The sequence below is a fragment of the Lycorma delicatula genome, chromosome 5, assembly GCF_047948215.1.
Source record: "Lycorma delicatula isolate Av1 chromosome 5, ASM4794821v1, whole genome shotgun sequence".
Classification (NCBI taxonomy): domain Eukaryota; kingdom Metazoa; phylum Arthropoda; class Insecta; order Hemiptera; family Fulgoridae; genus Lycorma; species Lycorma delicatula.
Genome location: NC_134459.1, coordinates 126,255,121 through 126,280,312, shown reverse-complemented (window position 1 = coordinate 126,280,312; position 25,192 = coordinate 126,255,121). Strand labels below are relative to the sequence as shown.

Genomic DNA, 25,192 nt, shown 5'->3' with positions numbered 1-25,192 from the left:
TAATAATTTTTTTATGATAAATGTAAAATCATTTTCTAATTTTGCAATGAAATTAAAGAGTTCATCTGGATTAAGATTAACAGTTTGTAGTTAATCATAGTAGTGTCAAGATTGGCTCATTGTAGGTGCAATGCATTTCTATTTGCCCATTCAGAATTATGTTCAAGAAGTGTTAATAAATTTTTGATCATTGTATTAAGTAGAAATCTTTATGAATATTCACAATAGTTATCAATCATGCATCCTCCATTTTCCGTTTTTAATACATATATATTAATACCTGGGGATTGAATTTTTAGTATCATTTATGATACCATTACAATTTATTCAAAATGTTGCAGGCACTTTCCAGTACAGTCAATAGAGATCCAACAGCTCCGCATTACAAATATCATGATGATCCATTTTTAATCCCAGCATCTAATTATGCTAAAAGAAGTTTTGCTCTTGCTCAGGAATCTGGTAAGAAAGCAGCTAAATGGATTTTGCAAGAACATGCTGATCTTTTTCAACATAAAGTAGCTGATCCGTTTATTGAGGTAATGGTTTCTACGCTGTTTATCACATCAATTGAACAATTGTGATCATTTACTAAATTTTAAGAAAATTTGAACCTAAATGAATAGTTTGTTTACAAAATAGTAAACAAACTATTTATTGTTTGTTATTTAGTGAATCAGGTTGTAAAATTATTATTCTCTTATGATCACAAACTAGAATATAACCTGCTATCACATTATCAGTTAAATTTCTTTAATATTAGAATTCCAAAAATATATTTTAATGTTAAGTGTAGGGAAAGTATTGTTTTGAAGCTGGATTAATGAGTGACTAAAATCACTTGCATAAGTGATTTTATGTTGCAGTACTATACTACTCATTAAATCTACTCACTTTAATGTAACTATTAACTTTATAGTTGTAGTATTTTTATAGTATAGTGTAAAAACTATATTTTTTTTTTTTAGTTCTAACCTTTCTAAGTAAACATAACTAATTGAAGCCTAGTCATACTTAAAATGACTTATTCCTACTAATGCATAATATGCATATTGTTTAAGGCAGAATATTTTTTATCCTTTGTTAACTTCAGTCTTATTTATTATTTTTATGTTTAGACACAAATTTTTTTTTTTTTTTCTTGCTAAGATATTACTGATGCCAAAATTAATTAAATACCAAGAATTAACTGTTACTTTTGACTTATATTAATTTTGAAAAACTTTAATTTCATTATATTAAAGTTACACTAAAATTTTCTCATCGTACAATTCACTTCATATAAATTTTATTATGGAATGTTTAATTTAAATACATTACACTTTAAGTTTCAACCATAATTACTGTCTTTTAACATTTAAATTCCTTTAATTCATCTGTTGACTTACTAGATACATCTGTTGTTTTATTTATCACCATTTTGACTACTAGTATATTAACAATTCTGTCCATTTCTCAAATCTCTTTTTCTTTTTGCATAAATGATGGGTGCTGTTTTTCCAGTTTAGTCATTTTCTTACAATTTCTCCTTCAAGTAAATTCTTTACTTAATTTATTTTTAAACTTATTGTTTATGGTCATGTACTAAAGTACATGACCACCTAGTTTTAGATCACCTCATAGAGTTAATAGTTCAATGGTATGCAAGATGCCTTAACATAGAATTCCCATGTTCTTCTGCCATTTTGTCGATTGTATTTATAATGTTGTCTCATTATGATGTTTTCACACAATTTATCTCAGTTTTGATTTGATACATTTTGTATCAAATTGTATACATTGATAAGCCAAGAAATAATATTGCTTTTTCTCTAAGAAGTATTTGAAATATACCCCACACCATGGACATTAATACAGCATATTGTCTATAATTATTATATATTTTTTTCCAACAGTTGAATTACATTTTTTAAATTCATTTTGAGAAAACGTCACATCCATTTCTTGGAAAAACATCTACTGGTGACAGTTTCTGGAAGTTTTCTTTTCTTCAAAAATTAGAAGCTCATTTTCAATGAAGCCATTATAACTTCTAATATTTCACTGATTAGACAATTTAAAAATGTCTGCCTGGCTGATTTTATTTTGATATAACATCAAGCTTTAGTAGTTAGATTTTCAGTAACCCATATTTCATCCTGAATAAATTATTTGTATTTGTCAATATTCTTTAATTATCTTCAAATTCTCCCTTCTCCAGTTAAGAATGTCTTCTTTATTAGTGTCATATTATCTGACTTAAAAATTGAAAATTTAATGATTTAAAAATGTTGGAAAACATACCTTTTTTAAATTAGGCAAATCTGGGTCATCATATAGCTACTAGCTACATTTTATTCAAAGTTGGTGTTTTATTATTGTAAAAATATTAATGTATAGCTTGTCCATGCTGAATTGTCACAGATCTGAACTAGGCAATGGTTGCCTAGCTAGCGGATGGCTATAATATGCTGCTTGTGGAAGACAGTATATATATATATATATATATATATATATATACTATAATTTTTTTTATATTTTGTAGTAATTTTTTAACTTAACTAATTTTTTTATACTAATTTACGGTATACATCTTTTTTTAGTATTTTTTATACTAATGTATTCTAATCAATAAACAAATTCTCATCAAAAATTTTTAAATTAATTTTAGTCTTATATTTATATAAAAAAAATAAATTCATAACAAAATAAAACAATATATAAGTATTTAGCTAACTTATTTTTAAATACTTAAAGTAAAAAAAATAAATAAATATAATTATTACCTTGAAATATAGGTATTTCTTGTTTTTCGGTCTTTTTATAATTGTTTTTACTAGCTCGACAATCCTTTTACCAGTAGAATTTTTACACTTTATGTTATAATAATGTATTTCATTATGAATTTTGTAACTTAGCACTAGCATAATGCAAATAACTAAAGTAAAAAATTACAAAGTTGCCGAATATGTAGGCACTTCACTCCCTACTGCATGTTTTCATCTTCTTCTGAAAATTCTGATGAACTGTCACTTCCCAAATTGATGATGACATGTTTAATTTGTTGTTGTAGAGGTCCTTGCAGCTTGTGATACTCACCTTTGTTTTTTTAACATGTTAGCAACATTTTATCCAGTCCTCGACTGAAAATTCTGTAAACTTTTTATGATAAATTTTCATTTTTGCATTTGTCATAAATTGTACATTTTTGGCTGCGATCTAGTTCTTCATTCATGCCCATATCATCTCGATGGGATTCAAATCGGGATGATATGGGGCATAAATATATGAGGCATAAAACAGGTAACCCACCTTCCTCCAATATCTTATCTGTCTTTATGTTTTCAGGTGATTTCTATTTTTTTTTAATTGTCTCATACAACTGAACCTTTGTCAGATTTTCATGGAATAGTAAGCTGCTAGTCCACAGCCAGTCAATCATTGATTTTTTTTCTTTGGATGCTGAATTCAGTGCTCAGCATTGTGGTAAGAAGCATCTAAAATAATGACAGTGTTTACTGGCAAGTTAGGTATTAATTTTTCTCTTATCCACTTTAAAAAATGTTGCAGTTCATCTGAAAATGATAATCACCTGAGGAACATTTGACTTTCCATACTGTCAAGCAGTTGAGAATGAATCCCATTTCACCACCGCCAATGATAATTATTATCCTTTCTCCTTTTGAAATTGGCACAGCAAAACACTCAGATGCACTTGAAGGTTGCCAACAGAAATGTTGGTAATGAAAGCTTAAAATATAAATCTCATCAACGTAGATGACTGGTCTTTCTTCAACTCAATATTCTTCAACTTTATTCTAATACACAAACTGTTTGTACTGAATATCATGTTTTTCAGTAAGAATTGCCCTGTTATTTCTGATTCTCTTCCATTTGAAGTCCATGCTTAACAACAATGTTCGTAAACTAATCTTTTGCCCATTAAATACCTCATAACATTTTAGTTTTGCAGTAAGTTTCCTTAGAAAAGGCAAGCAGCCCTCGGTTAAGTAAAATTTTAACACTTTATATCATATAGCATTCCGATCAAAACTGTCCAGGTTTGTCACTTCCTTTTTGCGTATTATTCCTTTGTGAGGAGAACTGAATTTTAGTTCCGAAGCTATTTCACCAGCAATTCTATAAACTGTTCTTTTTGAGACTCCTGCGACACACAGCATGTTCTACAACTTTTTGGGGGTCACTAACAAACATTCCAACTGCGGCTTCTCCTGTCATGTAATTAAAAACGTTGTATAAAGTTTCTTTCCTTTGGTGGTGAATGTCTTTTCCATGTAAATTAGACATAATATGCAAAGTAATATAATCAATTCATTTCCATAAGAATAGAACTGACAAAAATTTACTAATTTAATGCGAATATATTACTTTTAAAATTTCACTTTAGACTTCAACTATTTTCAAGAATTGAAACTCTAACGATATAATCAGACAATAACCTTACTCTTTAGGAACACACAATTATCTGGACGAGTTTTAATACATGTTGAGTCTTTGATGGCTAGTACTAGACTGACCAACCACATTAGAAAAAAAGTGAGAATTTATAAAGAGTAACAAAAAAGTAAGAATTTATTTAAAGAGATTTAAATTTTAAAAGAAACCTGAATCTTAACATAACTGCCCACCAAAAATCACATGATTCATGTTATTGTTAGCAATAATTTAATTTATAATATTAAAATATATATATGTATTTTATCATATGCAACTTCAATTACAGTATAAATTAGAACGGAATCATTTACAAAAACAAGTTAGTCTCTGAATGAATCAAGAACGGTTTGTATAAATAGAGATTTAATGTTTCATTTAAATGTTTAGATTGAGACATCTTTCAGTTATTATTTACACAAACCTGAATAAAGAAATTTTTCTTATGTATTCCTCATTACCTAGGCTAGCGTATGGTTGTTTGCCATTCCCAGAACAAAGGGCAAAGAGTAGCATAAACAGTAGACATCAGTTTTGTGCTTGTTTGGCTTGGATATTATATACAGTTGTAAAACTGTAAAAGAATATACTTTGGCCTAAACACTATTTAGTAACAGCCAATAAGTCTGCATATGATAACATATCTATTTCAGTATCAATAAAGAAATAAAATTATCAATTTAATAATGTGTAAACTCAAGATTAAATAAGTAACTAATAAGACATGAATTTGTTTATTGATTGGAATAAATAATAGTCATACTATATGCATACTGTCCTTAATCAAATAATTTTAATCCGTGCTCGTTAAGCAGCAAGATATACTGCTATGCTGTTCATCAGATCTGTGACAGTTTGGTTTGGACAAGCTATACCGTTAATCAAATATTACCTTTTTAAAACTATCACATTACTTTAAAACAGATGTATCATCTTTTCTTTTCTTGCTCAGTGGTTAATATTCCCATCTGCTTTTTCTCATTTTCGATTTTATTTACAGTAAATGTTGAAATACTGATGAGTCCTTCTGTGTTATATTCTATTCAGTTTTTGCAAATTTTTGTGTAAAATGTGCTGCTACATCTTTATTTTTTAAGTTGATTAAAAAAAAAAGAATTCACCTCATATATTTGGGTTGTATCATATGTATAAAAGACTAAAATGTAACAAACAGAATCTTGTATGATGTGAAATATGTGTCATATTTTTAAGAAGAAAATGATCAATCAGTGCTATATTTTGTAGAACAGTTTTCTTATAAATTTGTAGTAATTTAATGGCTTATTTCTTTTGCTGTAAGTTTTAAATGTAATAAATTACATATATATAAAAATCAAATTTTTGTATGTGGAAGTAACTTTTTAGTTGTTACTTTTAGTAACAACTGTATCATACTTGTTTTTAATAATTACATTTAATTTTTAGGTCTTTGCACCAAAACAAATTATTACTGAAGAAAGTGATGTTAATGTTGAGAATTTGAATAGAGCCATATCTGATTTAGCTGTTTCTGATGCTGTTACAATATATCAAATCCTACAAAAGAAAAATGTTTGTAAGTGTTGACTTTTTAAACTGTTGAATTTTATTTTAGTGGGATTTACTTTGGATTTACTTTATCTTAGTTGAATTTTAATATTTTTTAGTACGTTAGCTACATAAATTTTTAAGTGTCATATGGGTATGGTAACTGTTCAAACTTTATTGTACAATTTCAGAATTGACAAATCTTAGAACAGTAACATTAAAAATCACTTTTTTGACATTACCAATTGAAACATTTCTCAGCCTGTTCTGTCGGTAGAAAAAATTGAGTTGATGCTTTTGCTATTGCATTTGAATATTGCTGTAAGAAGCAGTATTCCTATAAGTGCTTTCAATTTAACAATATCAATGTCATTCAGTTCAGTAATATTTGGATTTTGTATTTTGTTCTCAAAGAAAGCAGTTTTTGTTTGTGGACTCCAAAATAATATGTAAAATATCATCGGAAAATAGTTTATTCTTTACCCCAATTTCACTTTCATTTCAAATGTTATGCTTGTTACCAATTCGTAATATATTATATGCTACAATTTGGATATTTCTTCTTGGTTCTACTTTAGACCACTTAAAATTGAATTTACTCAGATAAACGTTTTCATTTGCTTCTCCATGTTTATCAATCCCTTCATCTTCACCACCCCTTGAAACTTCAACTTCAAAATCTGTATCATGTTCACTAACAATACAGTAATTCCAATCAACAGCCTGTTCCTCATTTCCTACAGCAACCACCTCTCTATTTCCATCTGTAGCCCATTCTTAATTACCATTTGAACCTTGTTCCCTATTTTGACCTGTAATTAGTTCATCAATATCTGAATCTTCACTTTCCTATCCATCCAGTTCTCGAAGAATAGCTTCTTCAAAATTCTAATCATTCATGTTCATTTTTACACTGAAAAAATTAATATGATTTGCTAATAAAATTGAAACAACTGGATGCAAATAAATTTATATTTAACCAAAAATCCATATTATTTGATCATTTTACAATAGAAAATTGTACTTACATAAATGGTGAGCACATGTCAGTTTGACGTTGGACACTCAATTGAAAAAAAAACAGACACAATAAAAAATCTCACTGCACAGCAATCTAAATATAACTAAAAAAGAAACAGGTGCTGCAAAGCACGTTTCATTATGTGATAAGGGTGGGGGTAATCATGTAACAACAGGATGCACACTGTCATATTGATGTCACCTCACCAGTTGAAGGTTAATAAAAAATATTTTGATGAAAACTATTCTTGTGCATGTACAAAATGAGAGGTGATTGTATGCAACATGTTGACACCAAATTCAGTTACTAAATTAAGGCTGATATGTTAGGCATTAGTTACTTTATATTCTGATTGTTCGAATAACGGTAACATTAAATTATATCTGTATTAGGGAGATACTTTACACCAAAGAACAGAGTTCATGTAAAAATTTAAGAAATCAAGCAGCTGCCAGGAAAAACTTCTGATTTAATTTGAAAATATATATAAGAAACCATGGAAGGTTACAATATAAAAGATAAATTGCTTGCCCTTTGTGCTGCGCTGTTCTCGGACAATCTCGCTTCGCCCTGCTCCGATGTTCATGTGCCAAGAACAACACAAAAAAATGAAAAATGAAAATGTTTGATAAAAATGATTACTGAAATTTAATTTTATTAAGTTTTTTGAAGGATCATTATTAAATAAACTGAAATACGCTAGAAATTTGAATGTTTGAATAGATTTAAGTTTTATTAATGTAATTTGTTTTTAAAATAATAATTTTAATGTTGGGATTCATTCACCCTTTGATGCCGGCTGGATGCTCTCTACATCACGAAGGATAGTCATCTTTCTACATATTAGACTCTCTACTGCGTTGTTCCTCTTCCGCCTTTCACAGCATCCCCGGTCGGCGATCTTAATGGCTGGATTCTGCTCCTTCCAAGTCCAGAGGGAGAGTGCTGGACCGTCTCCTCCCAAGTCCTGGCTGAGAGTGCTGGAACGTCTCCTCCCGAGTGAAAAATGGCCCTCGCTTACTGACGGGCCAGTGAAAAAAATATAATTACTTTCCCCTTCTAACAAAGCTTATTATGTTTCAGCTCGCATGCGCGAGAACATCAACATTTAAACACTAACACAATGTCAAAAAAAACGTTACTTATATTACATCTAATACAATTGAATATAAGTTACAATGTTAATAAAAGTTACTTATATTAAATCTAATACAATTGAATATAAATTACATACAAGATACAATGCTAGCTTTATTTTTTTTTATTCATGAGGTTTGACACGCCTCAGTGCTGATAACACTAATTGGAACTTTGGCAGTGCAGCTAGTCATGTTAAGAACAATGTTTTTAGTTAAATTCAGCCACCTAATAAAACTATATTAATTTGGGTAAATTGTGCCCTACATATTTTAAATAATTGCATTTAGAAAGCAGTTGAATGCCTTCCTACTTATGTTGAAAATATAGTATCAAATATATATATAAAAGATTTATTCTTTTATATATATAAAAGAATAAAAAAATTTTATTCTTGCAAATTGAAAATTTCAAAGAAATATGTAAACATTGATGTGGAATATTGTAAATTATTGGGATAGTCAGATCAGATGGTTAATTTTTAAGCTAGCCGTAGAAAGAATCTTAAAGTTATATAAAACATTTACAGGCATATTTCTTTTATGCCTTTAAATGAAGAGAGATGACTCACAGTATAATAACAATTTTTTTAAGGATCCATGTTCAGAATTTTGGTTTTATTCACACATAGTCAGGCTTCTATTTTTCAGAACAATATTGCCCAGATTGAACCCCTAAAATTCCATGCCAGAAGTATCTCTGATTATAAAGAATCTAAAATGTAAATTAAATGCGTGCAGAGAGGAATTATTTTTGCTTTAAATGTTAAAAATATGTAAGCAAAATGGGAAAGTCTGAGCATATTAATGAATTTAAATAATGAATTAAATTAACAAACTTAAATCTGCTATAGCTAATTTTTCAATGCATGTCTCATATGCATTGATTAGATAAATCAGTGGAATACTTAATTCTAAGAAATTGAGATATTGTTATGGCTACTTCTTCCTGAAGTTCCTTTGTAGTCAAAGGTCGAAGGTAGAATTAATTTTATTTTGGAAAAAAATGTTAGTCTTAAACTAGATGATGCAGAGTTTTTAGATAAATTTTCTTGCATTAAAAGTTATGCAGATGCTAACAAAAGAAGAGTGGACAATAACCTTACAGCCAAACGAAAATAGGTACAAACACTTACACATTTTGATAACATTTCCTGTTCAAATACGAGCCACTTTGGCCAAAGTGGCAACACTGTAAAGCTACTAATAAACAAATGGTTATATAACAGCTAATATGAACAGCTGAATAGTCTATTGTTGCCACATAAGATGTAAACAAACTTTTTGTGAAATGAGTTTTTGTTGTGTGTTACAAAAATGAATGAGCAACATTGTGCAATCAAGTTTTGTGTTAAACTCTGTGAGTATGGTACTGAAACGTTTTAAAAATTGAAAAGGGCACATGGAGATGACACTCTATCACGAGCCCAAGTTTTTAGGTGGTTTAAAACATTTTCAGATGATCGGGAATCAGGTGCGAATGATCCATGCTCTGGAAGACCATTAACGTCAAAAAGTGATGACAATGTTGAGCGAATCAGACTTGATTGGTACGACCAGCAATTAACTGTCAGAATGATTGCAGAACATTGAATTTCACAGTCCATCAAATTTTGACAAACTAATTGGATTTGAAACCTCACACCAAAAAACCTCCAAAAAACCTCACTTTTTAGTCTGCCTAACAATGCATATGCAAGCACATCAAATACTACTTGTATATCGATAATGAATGTAGATGCAGCTGTCTCATCTTGAGTTGCCAAATTAATTTACATTGTTTGTTAAAAACCAAGCAATTACAGCTGTATTGAAGTACGTACATTAGCATACAAGTAGCATTAATTTGTTTAGAGACACGGTTTTTAATCAACTTGAGGAAAGGTAAATATTTCCTGAGTGTTGATAGTTAAACTACTTTAATAATTTTAATAGATTTAACTTTAAATAATCTGATACCTATGAGATACCTATGATAGATACTTATGAAAACCATATAAATTTTTATATAGGTAGAATATTTAATGAAAGATAAATCGGTAATAAATTTTAATTTTTAAAAATGTATTTTTACAGTATTTTTTTCTGATTTTGGGTAGTTTGTGATTGTGTGTGGTTTTTCAATAAGTTATTCTTTTTTTGTCTTGTTTTAGCATTATCAAAAGAAGTGTTACAAAGTTTATTAGAGCTACTTTGTTTTTATAATGCTGAAGATAAGACTAATGAAGAATGGATAGAAGAAAGATGGTTGAAACAAGGAATTAAAGATCGAGCTAGGCCACGCAAAACTTGGAAGTATATATGATACTGGAACTATTATCTACTTTTTAGTTAAATTTTCTTCATAAGATATTTACTTGTAACAAATAGAGGGTTAAATTTAATTAGGAATTGTTATTTAATTTTGAAGTAATTTGTATTACTCAACTTCTACATTATATTAACTTTTCTCTGTCTCTCCCAAAAGTCACCTACAACCTTTATTGTCTTCCTAACCTTATCATTGTATTTAATCTTCTTCATTTTCATAATTTTATCCTAAATACCTAATTTAAAGAGAATATTGCTTTTAAAATTTTTATTTTTTAACAGTTTGAAGCTGGTGTTTTCACTAAAGAAGTGAAGTTTGTTAATAGTTATATTCCATTACCAGAAAATGAAATTTTATGCTGATTCAACTTGCTTTTATCTGCATTATTCTTGACTTGCAATTTATTAAAATAATGACTATAGGAATTAGGAAAAATTGTGCAGAAAATGAACCACATTTTCTTGGTAGTACTAATTTTATGTTCATAACTTTGTTATAAAACTATATAAAAAAGTTTTGTTTAAATAACTTAAGATTGTGCCCTATCTATTGTTAAAGCTTAAATAAAAAAATATATATGATGGTTGATAACCATCAAATAACTGATACCAATTAAATAAATGGTAACCGTATATATATATATATATATATATAAAATATGGAACCATTTTTTTTAAATTTGAATTTTTACTTCCTTGTAACAAAGTATTGTAAAAAAAAATTTTGGTTTTCAGATTTTAACAGAGATATCCATTTTGACCATCCCTGAATCCATTTTGACTAGTTTTGGTGTGACATCCGTATGTACATATGTATCTCGCATAACTCAAAAACTATTAGCTGTAGAATGTTGAAATTTTGTATTTAGGACTGTTGTAACATCTAGTTCTGCATCTCCCATTTTGATTACAATTGACTGGACCAAAAATGTGTATACAGTCAGACCTCTAAATAAAACACGGTTTCAATTTTGAAACATTTGGTTTTTGGACTTTTTCTTAACTGCAGTAATAAGCCCTTGTTGAGAGCTTTTCATTGTTATATCATAAGTGTTACTTATTTTCATTGGTTCCAGAGTTATAAGCAAATAGAATTTTAATTAATGAAATATCTGAATCTTTCAAGGGGAAGGCACATCGGTTCAGATCCAGCTTCATGTACATATATTCTTTTTTAACTTTTTTTCTTTAATTTAAATATATTGATTTATTAATAATTATTAATCTGTGATTGTAAAAAAATATTTAATAATAAATAATAATTCAGTAATAATAGTACAAAAAAATCAGAAGTTAGTAGTAAAATCAAATTTTATGTACTTTTCATTTTAATTCAAAAATTTTTGCAATCTGAGGTTAATAATGATTAATAAATCAATGTATCTAAATTTAAAAAAAATGTATATGAAGTTGGATTCAAACCAATGTGTTCATGGTTACAGATCAGACATGTTCTCACTTACACCACATATTTACTTGAGCAACATGAAACAAAATTAATGTATAAACTAATTTAAAATGCTAAGGAAATTTTTAGGGCCATTTTACTTGAATATAATTGAATATTGTGTGTTAGTATTTTATGATGAAGACATGTAAATAGTGTTCTATTTACACATGCAATATGGTTCAAATCGGTGTCCTGATGCCCATGCCTTCCTGTTGTTAGCTACAGTAATATGAAATAAGTTTAAATGAAGTGCAGCAAAAAATGTATATATGTTATTTAATAGGCGTACAAGAAAGATATGTGGTGTCCACATCAGATTTTCTTATTGTTAAGGTAATACATTTTTTCTACATTAAACTATGTGTTTTATGAACACAATTATGTATAACACTTTTATGTACATAGTTTTCTAATCTCAGTAAACAACAAAATGGTTGTGAAAGGAAGAATGATTTTTATTAAAATGGAAAGTAATCTACATTGTAGAAAAAAGTATTGTTGCTTTAAGCAAATTTAGAAATATAATCTGAAGCTAATACATGAAAATTCAGGAGGAAAAAAATAATTTGGAACTGCTTCTAGAGCTTAAAGTAAGGAAAAAAGTTCATACAAACATATATCTGTAAATGCTTTGTTATTGAGTTACGGTTAGTGAAAAATTTCACCTGGAACAGCTAGCAAAAAATTTCACCTGAATTTCAGTCCCCCTCACTAAAAAGAGGTCATACTAAAATTTTTAAGGCATTATAAGAGGCAAACTTAATTGTTTCTTTTGATCTTGATTTGAAAAATCAAATAAAACAGGTCATAGAACTGTATCTCCTGTAGTTTTCATGATATTCATTGTAAAACAGAAAAATTCAGCAACTAATAACACATTTTTTTTTAAATTTGAAGTACAATAACTGTGTTAATGACCAAATAAATGTGTTAATTTTATTATCAAAACGTGTAGAGAATTTAAAGTAATAAAGTCTATGAAAAACAAAAAAAAATTAACTCATTAAAATTAAAACAGAACTAAATTTAACAGAAAGAGGTTATGAATTGGTAAAATTATGAACAGCTGTTTTTAGTACAATAAATTTAAAAAAATATTGTGTAAAATAAATTTATGCTCATTTCTATCTGAATGTCAGCTGGTTCATGGTGTTGAAAGAGAAAATATTATTCTTGTGGTACAACTTAGTCCTACAATGAGCACGCAAAGAATTTCTACATGACTCAACATTACACACAGTACAGTATGGAGGATATTACACTCACAGATTGCATCCATATTATGTTCAGAAAGTTCAACACTTCCAGCTTAGTGACTATACCAAACAGTGCAGTTTTGTAAGTGGTTAACAATAATTACCACTTAATTGTGTTTTTTGGATAAAGCTACTTATACCTGTAATGGCATAAACACTGGAATTCTTGTCAGTAAACTGAAGAAAACTCACATGGTACAGTTGAATCAAATTTTCAGTGAATATTTGGTGCGGCGTAATCAACAACTAATTAATAAGCCCTTTTATATTTGAACAATATGTCATGAGGAGAAATTATTTGAAATTTTTAGACTATAAGTTTGTATAATAATTGAAAATTTCTCATCAGTGAAATGAACAAAATGTACTATCAACTTGATGGAGCACGAGTACATTTTGTGAATGAAGTAAGGTAATTCTTAGATAAAAATATTTACTGATAAATGGATTGGACATAGAGGGCTGGTAAATTGGCTGCTAGATTATCAGACCATATTCCCTTAGATTACTGTTTATGGGAATGTATGAAATGCAAGATGTACTAGCAAAAACTAGACACACATGATGAAGTAACTGACGATCGTTCACATTCTCAACACTGCTGACCTCATCAAGAAACATGAGGATATCAGGTTGCCAACAGAAAATGTAAGGAATCTAGTTAAAAAGTTTGTCAGTGTCAGTGGTGGAATTTTCGAACATTTATTTTAAATTAATACAGTATAATAAAAAACCACTGTGAATATTTTTTAAAAACTATTTTAAACTTTGGGAGGTTTAAATTTATTGTACTAAAAATAGCTATTTTTAATTTTTACAAAATCATAACATTTTTCTCTTTAAGTATTGTTCCATTTTGTTTTTTAATAATAAAAGTTGTTTTTTTATGTTTTCATTTTTCATGGACTTATTACATCAATTTTCTCAAAATTTTATATTCTACAAGTTTTGGTAATAAAATTTATACATTTATTAGTCATTTAATAAAGTTATTGTACATCAAACCTAAAAAAAGGTTTTTTGTCACCAAATTTTTGTTTTACATTGGATATCATGAATACTACAGGAGATATAAAATTTTCAGGTCAAAACATATTAAAAAGCCATTAAGTTTTCCCCTTCTAAAATACCTTAAAATTTCAGTATGACCTTATTCCACTAGTGGAACTGAAATTCGTACTAAGTTTTTTAAGCTGTTAAGGTGACCATTATCATTTGTTTAGCATTATCCAGGGGGCACCATGAGGAGGCAACTGATTCCTTCCCCCAGTAATTTTTTTTTTACTGGAAATTAGTAGAGACATTGCAGCCATGAAGTTCAATAAATGATTAAGGCGCCTTGGCATAGAATATTGGGAGAATTATAAGCTGCCTCACCAAGACCCAAATGTCCCTGTTGGTAATAGTTAAAAGAGTTAACTAGGGCATACAAATTAGATATAGAAGACAGGGAAGTTTTTCCAGCACGGCTATTACACAATATTACCTTACCTAAAGGTTGGACCAGCTCCAGTGCATGAGCAAGAGTAAGATGCTGCCAAAAGAATTAAAAGCTATTGCTCTAGAAACAGTTAATGAGAGGTACCTTGTGTAGACTGGCTCCATATTTACACCGATGGATCTACTAGTGACGCATGTGGTAATGGTAGTACTGGAATTTTCTCTACAAAATTTCAGGTATCTGAACTGGTGGGAACGATGGCATCAAACTAGACAGTGAAATTCGAGCTATCATACTGGCCTTAAAACAGCTAAGGTTTGCCACTTAAGATAGAGCAGTTATTTTTGATTCGAAAGTGGCAGTTACTTCCTTAGAGATAAGTATGTCTGTTGATGTCCAGCGAGGAAGAGAAATGATGGTGGAACTGCTACAGGCCGGTTAGAACATGATGTTGCAATGGATTCCCAGTCATTGTGGTGTCTGGTGAAAGAAGGTTCCAAGAAACTGCAACGACAGGCCCCTCTCAAATTTAGTATGGTAAAAAGATTATTAAAGAAGCTGAAAGTAGAGACAAGCAAAAGACACACGACCAGCACTAATGACAAGCTGCAGTCTTCATTGTTGCTGTCTAGTGCAAGAATTCCCCACAACCTTTCGTGAAGTGTAACCAGTAGTCTGTTTCAGGATCATTTCTGGATATGACTACTTGAGAATTGGAGTGGCAGACAGTCCTGTATGTGGGTTATGAAACTTGGGAGATCTTATGAATGGTGTTCATCTCAATATATTTGAAGCACTGACTGAAGTCCGACAACTGCCGCAAGGACAGAAAACATCATACACTATGACAAGTAATCTTTATTGGACGGCTCGATGTAGAATGATGCTAAATCAATTAATATAAAAGGCGTGAAAAAAAAATGCTAAATTTTTGCTAGCCATAAGCATTTTCGGACATATGTTTATGTGAAATTTTTCCCTTATTTCAAGCTCTAGAATCAGTTTCCAAATAATTTCCGTTACCTCTTGAATTGCTCTTTATTTATGTGTACAATTGTTTTGCTCTTGAGTGCTGTGATAAAAATACTCTGGAATAAAAATTTGACTATCTCTCTTTTTTCTGTCCTATTTTAAATTGAAATTATGATTTTGTGAATGTATTGTAATAATGCTTTTAAAATACATTTCAAGTGTAAGAGAAAAAATCTTACCTTTACTGAGAACCAACATTTTTTTTTTTTTATTTTTTTATTTATAAAATGGCTGCCACATTAAACCAACAAAAACATTTGTTAAAACCTTAAATGATAGAATTGAACATGCATAATATTTTCCCAAATTCCTGTGGGTGTTCTTAAAATAAATTGCATGTAACAAGAATAGTAAAGTAAAGAATTAGCTTTAAATGGCATAAAATAGGATGTTTACTATTTTTAAGGTAAGATGGTTCATAACATATGCTTAACTTACTTAGAGCTTACATAGTTAGAAAATTATTTAGATAAATTTTTAACTTATAACTCTTCAAACATAATCTTTTTTTTGGACATACTTGCATATTGTAATTTATTAAATTTTGAATAATGATACTGCTTATTGTATCATTTATTTTACTTTTATTGTGTAAAATGCAAGTTTTATAATTACATCTATTATATGTTTTTAATTAGAGTGTATTTATTTGTATAATTTTTCTGTTTGTTTAATATAGGGACAATGGTATTGCAGAGACTATATTCCTCAGTATAGATCCACCTGATTCAAAATCATTTTCAGCGTTAATTGTAGGCATGGGTCTATATGGTCAGTTAGACAGTATGTGGAAATATTATGATGAAGCTAAATCTAAAGGAATTACTTTATGTTTAGATGCTTATAATGTGTTAATTAAAAGTGTTGGTTTTGTTAGAGAACAACATGATGGGAGATGGGCTTTAATTAAGGTTTGTTTTTGATTTTCATTTTTTATCTTGATGATATTTTAAAAGCTGAATTTTTTATTGGTTTTAGTTTAAAAATTTATGAATAATTTTGTTTTTAATATTTCATTACTTAACATTTTTTATTCATGATTAAAGTATTTATCTTGTTCACGTTTAATTAAAAATTTTTTTTTTATTGTTTAGAAGATGAATATTTGTTAAATATTTTTTGGAGGGGAAATTTGTAAAGATAATGTACCAAAATACTTGTACGAGTTGAAATTAATTTCTGGAATGGCTATGTAGTATCACCTGTGTGGTAATTTGGTTACAGTCACATGAGTTGAGTGGAGGATTTCATGGTGTACAGACGTCTTTGTTGTGCCCCGCATTTCTGTTGTTTTTTTTATTGGTTTTTGGATAGTTTGGTTTTGTAAATTGAATATTGTCAGTGGATATATAATGGATACATGTACAAAGTTTTAAGGTTTTTGGATATTGGACTGGCCTGTAATTAGTGTTTTTTGTTGGCATGAGTTATTCCCATAAGGACCTGTGTTAAATTTATTATAGACTTCTGTAGAATATTCTATGTTAATTAACATGATTGAGCAGGATAGTGACGTCAAAGACTTTTAAAGTAAACACATGGAGTTTGTTTCATTGGTGTGCTGGTGAGTAACTAGAATATTTTCTAAGTCCTAGCATCTAATTATTAGGGGAAACTTTTTTTCTTTAATATTTCTGTACCCTTTCCTCAGAATCCTTTCCCATTCTGGAACTCCACCGATCTGGACCCCTTCTATTTTCTGACCCCTCTTTTCCCCCTTCCAATCTGACCCCGGATTTGGAAGGATACATTTTACTTTCCCCTTGACCCCCCCTTTAAATAGGGCGTATGGGGTCTTAAATTACACAGGTTTTGGCATGAGTACTGTTTTTTAGGTAGGTTTAATAGGCAGTTAAGCCAGAAATGGAGGAGGAAGGGTTTAAACCCCTGTAGGAGTTTAACGAGGTTCCCGGTAAAGGGGATTGAGCAAACTGCTGGTGAGAAGAAGCGTGATGAAGGAGGCCCCTTTGTGATTATGAAATCGGGAGCGGCAAGGGTCCTTGTAAAATCATTGAAGGACTGGGTCTTTGGACCGATTACTCAGAAGTCAGAAAGAGGGAAAGTCAATTGGACAATTACAAGACAATTGTGTGAATGGACAGCTCCTGAATGAAAGAGGACAGCAGGTGTCAAAGTTAGACAAGCTGGTTGCTGCTAATGCCAACACCAAGCTGGAAATTAAAGAATATTCTTTGTGGTTAACTGAACTCATGAAGCAGAAGGAGGCACTCAAGAAAGCAGGTAGCGTGTGTGTTGATGGTGCGAGGAGTGTTGCTGAGATGGCCACTCAGATGATTGAAGCAAAAAGTAGGAGATTGTAGGAACAGATAGAGGAAGAGGTGTTAGAAGAAGATATCGCAGATTTAGTGCTAAAGCGGTGGCCATTGGAGTTGTTTACACATTGTGAGGTTTGAGCCTCTGATTGCAAAGAAAAAACAAAGTGCATGAGGTTTGGTGGTGGCCACAGGGCGGACAGCAGAGGTTGTTCTTTGGAAAAATAATGTTTAAGTTTATCCAAATGAATGTAAGTAGAAGTCACGCCACCCATGATACACCTTTTGGGTTGGTGAGGCAGATAGAAGCAGATGTGATGATTATTACTGATCTAAATTTACGGAGCTGAGCTTTTTCGACTGAGTACAGGTATGCCTGTTATACGGCATGGTGCCGGCTGTGGATATGTGTGGATTAAATTTTTTGATTTTCTGATATATATAGTGTGTATACTCTCCCAATTGTGGTTTTGATGCATTTGAAATGGTCTTTGATGAATTACAGAGGTTGAGGTATGACCATTCGAAGGGTCTTATCATTGCAGGAGATTGTAATGCCAAGATTGCAGGAGATTTTAATGCAGCAGTGGGGGTAATGTCACAGATGGAAGAGACAGGTTGCTCGAGGAGGTAATGGCGGGGCTGGGCCTCACATGTTTTGAACGATAGTGTGTCTCCAACCCTCATTAGAGAAAGAGGGACCTTGTACATTGACGTCACATTTGTGTCTTCTGCGCTGAACGAAAGAGTGTGTCATTGGGTGGTGCTACGTGAGGAGATACTCAGTGACCATGAAGCGATTAGTTATGAAATAGGTGCTTCATGGCCACTGGGAGTGGCAGGACCCAGTAGGAAGATTGTTAATATGGCGGGACTTGTGAAAGTGGAAAAAAATGATGAAAGAAAGGCAAGGGCATCTGCAAGTGATATCTCCTGGGTTTGCAATGGAGGAGCTATCAAGGATATGTGAGACAAAATTATTTTAATAGTGAGGCCAGTCCACAGAAAGTTTATTGGTGGACGGAGCGAGTGGTGGAGAAGTGAAAGGAGTGTTTAGGAGCAAGGAGATAGCTTTGACAGACAAATAGGAGAGGCATCGCCAAGGAGGTATTGATGGCACGTTGGAAGCTGAGAAAATGCAGGAAAGAGTATAAGCATGTAATTTTTGAAGCTAAGAGGATGAAATGGGTAGAGTTGTGTGAGCACCTGAACAATGATATGTAAGACAATGCATATAGGATTGTGTCTGGCAAATTTGGGAGTGTACTGTTGGCACTTTCTGTGGAGCTATTTAAACGGTATGTGGCTCAGTTGTTCCCAAGGATGCCTGGAATGGAGAGAGATGAGTTATTGGCATTAGATATACCACTGTTTACTTAGAATGAGTTGTTGCAGGCAGTGTCCAAAGTGGGACGTAAAAAGAGTCCTGGTTTGGACAGGATACCGGATGAGACGATGTTGCTGGGAGTGAGGGTGATACCAAATCAACTGCTTTCAGCATTTAATAGTATTCTATTGACGGGTGTTATTCCCCCAAAGAAGAAGTAGGAGAGGTTGGTGTGCTCCTGTGGAAACCGGGGAAAGAGGTTGATGATCTATGGTGGGAAGGTAACAGCCTCTTTGTTTGCTTAGCAGTGCTACAAAGTTGTTTGAAAAAATGCTGAAGTAGAGGCTTTTTGAGGAACTTGAAAGCGGTGAGGGCTTCAGCCGATTCCAGTATGGTTTTCAGAAAGTTAATACTAAAGCAATGGTTGTAGATAGAGTCATGTATCTGGTGGGCAGAGTGATGGTCATCTTTAGACCCTCTAACTGATTACATCTCACAGTCATCAGCCAGGCCTTGGTTGAGATGCCATCAAAGTAAATGCCTTGGCAGACATTTGCATCAGCAAACACAAATCAAATTTTGCTTTCACATAGGCCTCAAATGGACATATTCACATCCAACCTAACATGATTCCCTCAAACTAATTGACCGAAACCACGGAAGCATGAACCCCACGCCTAGTCCAAATTTAACAGCACTGTTCATGACTGTGAATGCCTCAGAAAACAAAGTTAAAAGATAAATCAGTGCTACACTCATACCAATCAAAATAATGTTTTACGCAACATAGAAATTTAGATCTACACCCAGTCAAGTTGACCAATTTAAGTCACGTAACAAGGGGAATGTAACCTCATTCCGGTCCGTGCAGGAGCCGGGGCTATCCAGGATCCTACCACGATCAAGTACCTCTATTAAACTCCCTCTACAGACCTGCACTCCACAAAGGGTGCGAAGAAAACCAGCCACTATAGACCACTCCTTGCGGATCATCCAGTTAATACGGAGATCCAGAAAGGAATGTATTCTCTCAAGTTCCCTAATAGCTTGTGAACGTTCTACCTCGTATCAAGGACAGACGTAGAGGACATGGTCCACTGCATCATCAGTCCCACAACCTGGGCATTGACTCGAATCCACCAAATGAAACCTAGCCAAACTCGCCTGAAAGGCACCATGCCTGGAGAGAAACTGTGTGATATACCGATTGGGGGAGACCCATCCAGTTGTACCTAAATCAGACACTATAGGAAATACCATACATTAGCGACCTGTGGGGGATTCGTTCCACCTGACCTACCAAGACTCAAGGCTCCAGTCTTCAATCTCCTTCTTTCGTTCTGACGTCAACAGGTTATTTACCTTGGAAATGTAGCATTCCTTACGCTCATTAGCCAAGATATCTATTGGTTTGAATCCAGCTATAACACAGACTGCCTTCCTCAAAACTGTTCTATAACAACCAGCAAGAGGAGTCACTGGGCCTGCAGCATAATATCCACGCAATACCTTATCGATGGAGGCAGCACTTGTGATTGCAGTAGTACCATCCTTCGACTTGGCTACAGAAGAGATGGTTAGTAGGGCAGAAGAATTGGATAAGAGTCAAGCCAAACAGTTATTACTGGAGAAATGGCAGACAAGGTGGAATAATGCTCAACGGGAGTTGGACGTGGAAATTAATTCCTGTTTTGAGCCGTGGCTGGCAAGATGGCATGAAGAGTTGATTTATGAATGAGCTAATTCAATTCTTGTTCGGCCACGGTTGTTTTAATAAATACCTCTGCGAAAGGAAGCTGAGGCGAATGGAGCAGTGTTTTTATGGTGGAGATAGCGACACAGTGGAGTATGATGTGTTCTATTGTAGTAGGTGAGAAGAAAACAGAAGAGAGGTGCACATTGTGGTAGGGAATGTTAGACCTGAGCACGTAGTTGAAACCATGTTACATAGAACACAAAATTGAGATATCATTGGGGGTATTATGAAGGTGAAGGCGATAGAAGAAAGACTCTGTACAGGAGGAAGAAGAAGAGGATCTAACATCATAGGATGGATTGGTTTGATCAGTGAGGTGGGGACAACTTAGCCAGGATTGGTGGGTTTGTGGGTGGTTGGGGAAGTTTAAGAAAGAAAAGACCAAGACCCGGCTATCTGGACGAGTCTGTTGGGATAAATGTAATTTGTTTGGACCTGACGAGTCATTCAGATAGTTTGAGGCGAGGCACGAGAAGTGTCTGAGACCCGGCCCTCTGGAGTGTGAAGCTGGGAATGGCGTAGCCAGGCTCAGTTTTGCTGCCCACGGGGTTTGAGGCACAGGCACCTTTCAGACCACGTTATTCTAGATAAGCGGATCTGGCCCTGGAAGGTAGGGAATATATATTAAAAAAAAAAAGTCACATGAGTAATCATGTTTGTGTTTTAACTATGTACATAAATCTCAAGCTAATAGAGACATTTGTTTGTTGGTTGTTGTGAAAACAATGATCTATATGTAAACTTCGGAATTTATGACAAAGTTTATTTGTAGATCATTGTTTATGTAATATTGTGCTAAAACTACAAAAAGCAGCATGTTGACTTCAAATTTTGTGTGAAAATCAGCAAACATTCTACTGAAACTATGTTTTGTGATTAATTTGAAAAAATCAAGCATAAAAGATTCAAAGCTAGGCAAGAAGATATGTATGAGCATTCTTAAAGACTCTTTTACCATTCTTGATAAAAGAGTTCCTGGCTCTTTCCAGAAATGAAACACCATATAAACCACAAAGATGTATGAGGAGAATACTTTGAAGCCAAAGGTAAAATTTACAGTTCTGAATGAATGATCTTATAGACACATTATGAATGCGTAACCTCTTAATATTAAGGTTAAAACTGCATAATGTGAATATCATACATTTTTTCAATGTTGCAATGCTGAAAAATTCTTTGTTTGAATGTCGAGAAGTATTGTATGTAGCAGTAACACTTTATAATATTCCTTTCTAGAGAGAGTAAATGTAATTTATTTATGTAGATTAATTTCTTCAGTATAGTTCATAGTATCACTAACATTTGTATTTGTTACTTTATAAATGCATATGAGAATATCAGTATATCATTGTTGCCTCAGAGATGGATATAAAGGGAAAATACTCAGAGGTTTTAACAGTATATAATTGCATATTATGAATCATAATATTTAAGTTACAACTTACAGTGTTTTATCTAAATATTGTTACAGGAAAAATTAAGTTTAAAGAATTAAATTAAATGTAATGTTATCTTAAAATATATGTAGTATTCCATCCCTTACCACCTGAATTTTAATAATTGCTTGCTGATGATGTTATTTTCATAAAATAATAAAATCATGTCTGTATAATTCACATAAATTAAATAACCACAAAAAACCCTTAGTAAAGGAATTTCTGCAAATATGCGCCAAGAAATGAAAGATTCAAAAAGGTTTTATTTGTACACCCCTGTTGTCATGGATATCCGTAGAACGACTAAAATTTATAAAAGGAGCTAAATTTATGAAATTATTGTACCTCTGATAAAATTAGATTACTGTAATCCTCATAAAAAACCAAGTATAATACTGTTATCATTCAGAATATTCTTACAGTTTTGAAATATTGACTTAAAGTTAGTTGTGTATTTCTGTTAATAAAAAAACATTTCCATGACTGGTTGTTTGATCTCCCCAGCCTGTATTTTTCATGTCCAAAAAAAAGTATCTAGTATTGTAGTAAAAAATTTAGTTTTATAGCTTGAATAATTTATTTTTGAAAAATTTTGTTTTTATTATTTCAGGATTTATTAGGAGAAATGAATGAAAAAAATATTACACCAAATATAAAAACATTAAATTCAGTGTTGGATGTATTAGTTGGTATGAAAACAAATAAAAATACTAAGTTATATGCACTGTCTGTTATTACAGAATTTAAAGAACTTGGTATTGAACCATCACTTGCTTCTTATTATTATCTGCTTCTAATATATTGCCGTGATTGTAAGTTTTTATCCTATGTTATATTTTATCTTAAAAGTTATTTATATTGAATTTTTATGAAAAAAATTCTTTTAAATTATATGATAAAACCTTTTTTAATCAGATTCAGTACTAGTGATCTTTTTCTTGCAACTTTTTTCTTTAAGAGAATTAGTAAAAAGACATTGCTGTACTTATGATTTTGTATGTATGTACATTTCTGTCATAATGATTATGAAATTTAAAGCTTTTTAAATGCAGGATGCAGCTCATCATTTCTCACCCTATTTGAACAAACTTAATAAATCCTTTATTTTTTTTTAAATATGTGCAGAAATTGAAAATTAATTGAAATTAGCAAGATGATTTAATAGTTTTAAAGTTGACCTACTTTTTTTTGCTTCAGCCCACTGTGGTACTGTGTTATAACACTTTTCTCAGTGTCCCTCTCCTTTCTTTCCTGCCAGTACTTATTTTAAATCCCTCACTGTTTTTTTCCTGAGTTATCATTTCTCTTCTTTTTTGGAGCTTCTGCTTTGAAGAAATTCCTCATTTTTGAGATTTCTTATAATGTTAATAACTGATTTTCTAAATTCAGAATTTCTATTCTTGCTTTGCACAAATTGAAATAATGTAGCAATGGAATATTATTTCTCTCCAAAAGGTTTTGTTAATATCTTGCATCAGGAATATGTTTCCCACTTCTGATTTATGCTGCTATCTCTAATGTACTACTGAAGCTAATTTGGACCACCTGACTGCATTGTCTCACCAGACATTTTGTGGTAATATTTACTATTGTATTGTATATGCCTGGAGTAGATAAAATAATCAAGAAGAATTTTACTTATCTTTAAGTGCATTTCAGCAATTTTTAGTAAAGAATAACTTTTATTTCTACTTTATATCTTTATTTTTAAGTCAAATAAAAGCTGTTGTTCTGGTTTACACTATTAGCCCTGTTCTTGTCTACTTTCACAACTTTTGCAGTAGATAGTATTTGCCGAGTTCATGAGTGTAGGGATCTACAGGTGTATCATGAAGTTCTCCTGGGATTTTTTCATAATCTATTCTATTCGTGAAAATAATGGAAAAAGTTCATATAAACATGCCCTAAAATCTTTGTTTACAAGTTATGGCTAGTGAAAGATTTCACTTAGATTTCAGCCACCCCGATTAAATGAGGTGGTAGTGAAATTTTTAGGATGTTAATTAAGGAACAGAATTAGTGATTTCTTATGATTTTGACCTGAAAAATCGAATAAAATAGGTCCCAGAACTGTATCTGCAGTCGTTTTTGAGAAATATGGGGTGAAAATCAATAAATTGGAATAAAAACCTTTGTTTTTTATGTTTGACATACAATAACTTTGTTAAATGGATAATGAACACATAAAACTCGTACAGAATTTAATTCAATATAAGATAAATTCAATATTAATTAATATTGAATATTTAATATTAAGATTAATTCAATATAAGAATTCTGAACAATATAAGATAAATTGAATAAAACAAAGAAAAGTTAGAAAAATTTTGAATTTTATGCAGAGACAGTACATTAGACCAAAGTGCATTATATATACCAGTTTATAATAGATGTTCATAAATGAGTCCTGAATTTTCAACACATTTCTTGGCATGTTTTTGTACTGCTTTTTTTAGTTCTTTATGGCTGTCCAAGTTGGTCAGCAGCATCCATAATGCAGACAATTAATTCCTCACAAAAATGTATTTTTGTTTTGTGTAGAAATTTTTCAAACATCCCCGGAAGCAAAAGTTTAAAAGTGTTAGATCAGGCAATATTGGTGACCAGGAATGTAGATGTTCATGACCAATCCATTTCACTGGGAAATGATTTAAGTAAGAGAAATGGGGAGGCATCATGCTGGAAGTATACTTTGCATCTCAGTGCTAGAGGAACATCTTCAAGGAGCTGAGGAGGCAATTCTTGAAGAAAGTGCAAGTGGACCTTAGCATTTAAGTGGCCAGGTAATATGAA

The 25,192-nt window shown here is 31.6% G+C and overlaps 1 protein-coding gene across 1 annotated transcript in view; it reads left to right on the top strand.

Annotated features, from left to right (window-relative positions):
* The window catches only part of LOC142325349 (small ribosomal subunit protein mS39), a 46,013-nt gene that overhangs the window by 6,878 nt on the left and 13,943 nt on the right, over nt 1-25,192 (top strand). The window contains exons 3-7 of the mRNA XM_075366999.1: nt 342-539; nt 5,860-5,989; nt 10,272-10,413; nt 16,287-16,518; nt 23,010-23,211. Of these exons, the coding sequence (XP_075223114.1) occupies nt 342-539; nt 5,860-5,989; nt 10,272-10,413; nt 16,287-16,518; nt 23,010-23,211 (904 nt within the window). The remainder of the gene's footprint in view (nt 1-341; nt 540-5,859; nt 5,990-10,271; nt 10,414-16,286; nt 16,519-23,009; nt 23,212-25,192) is intronic.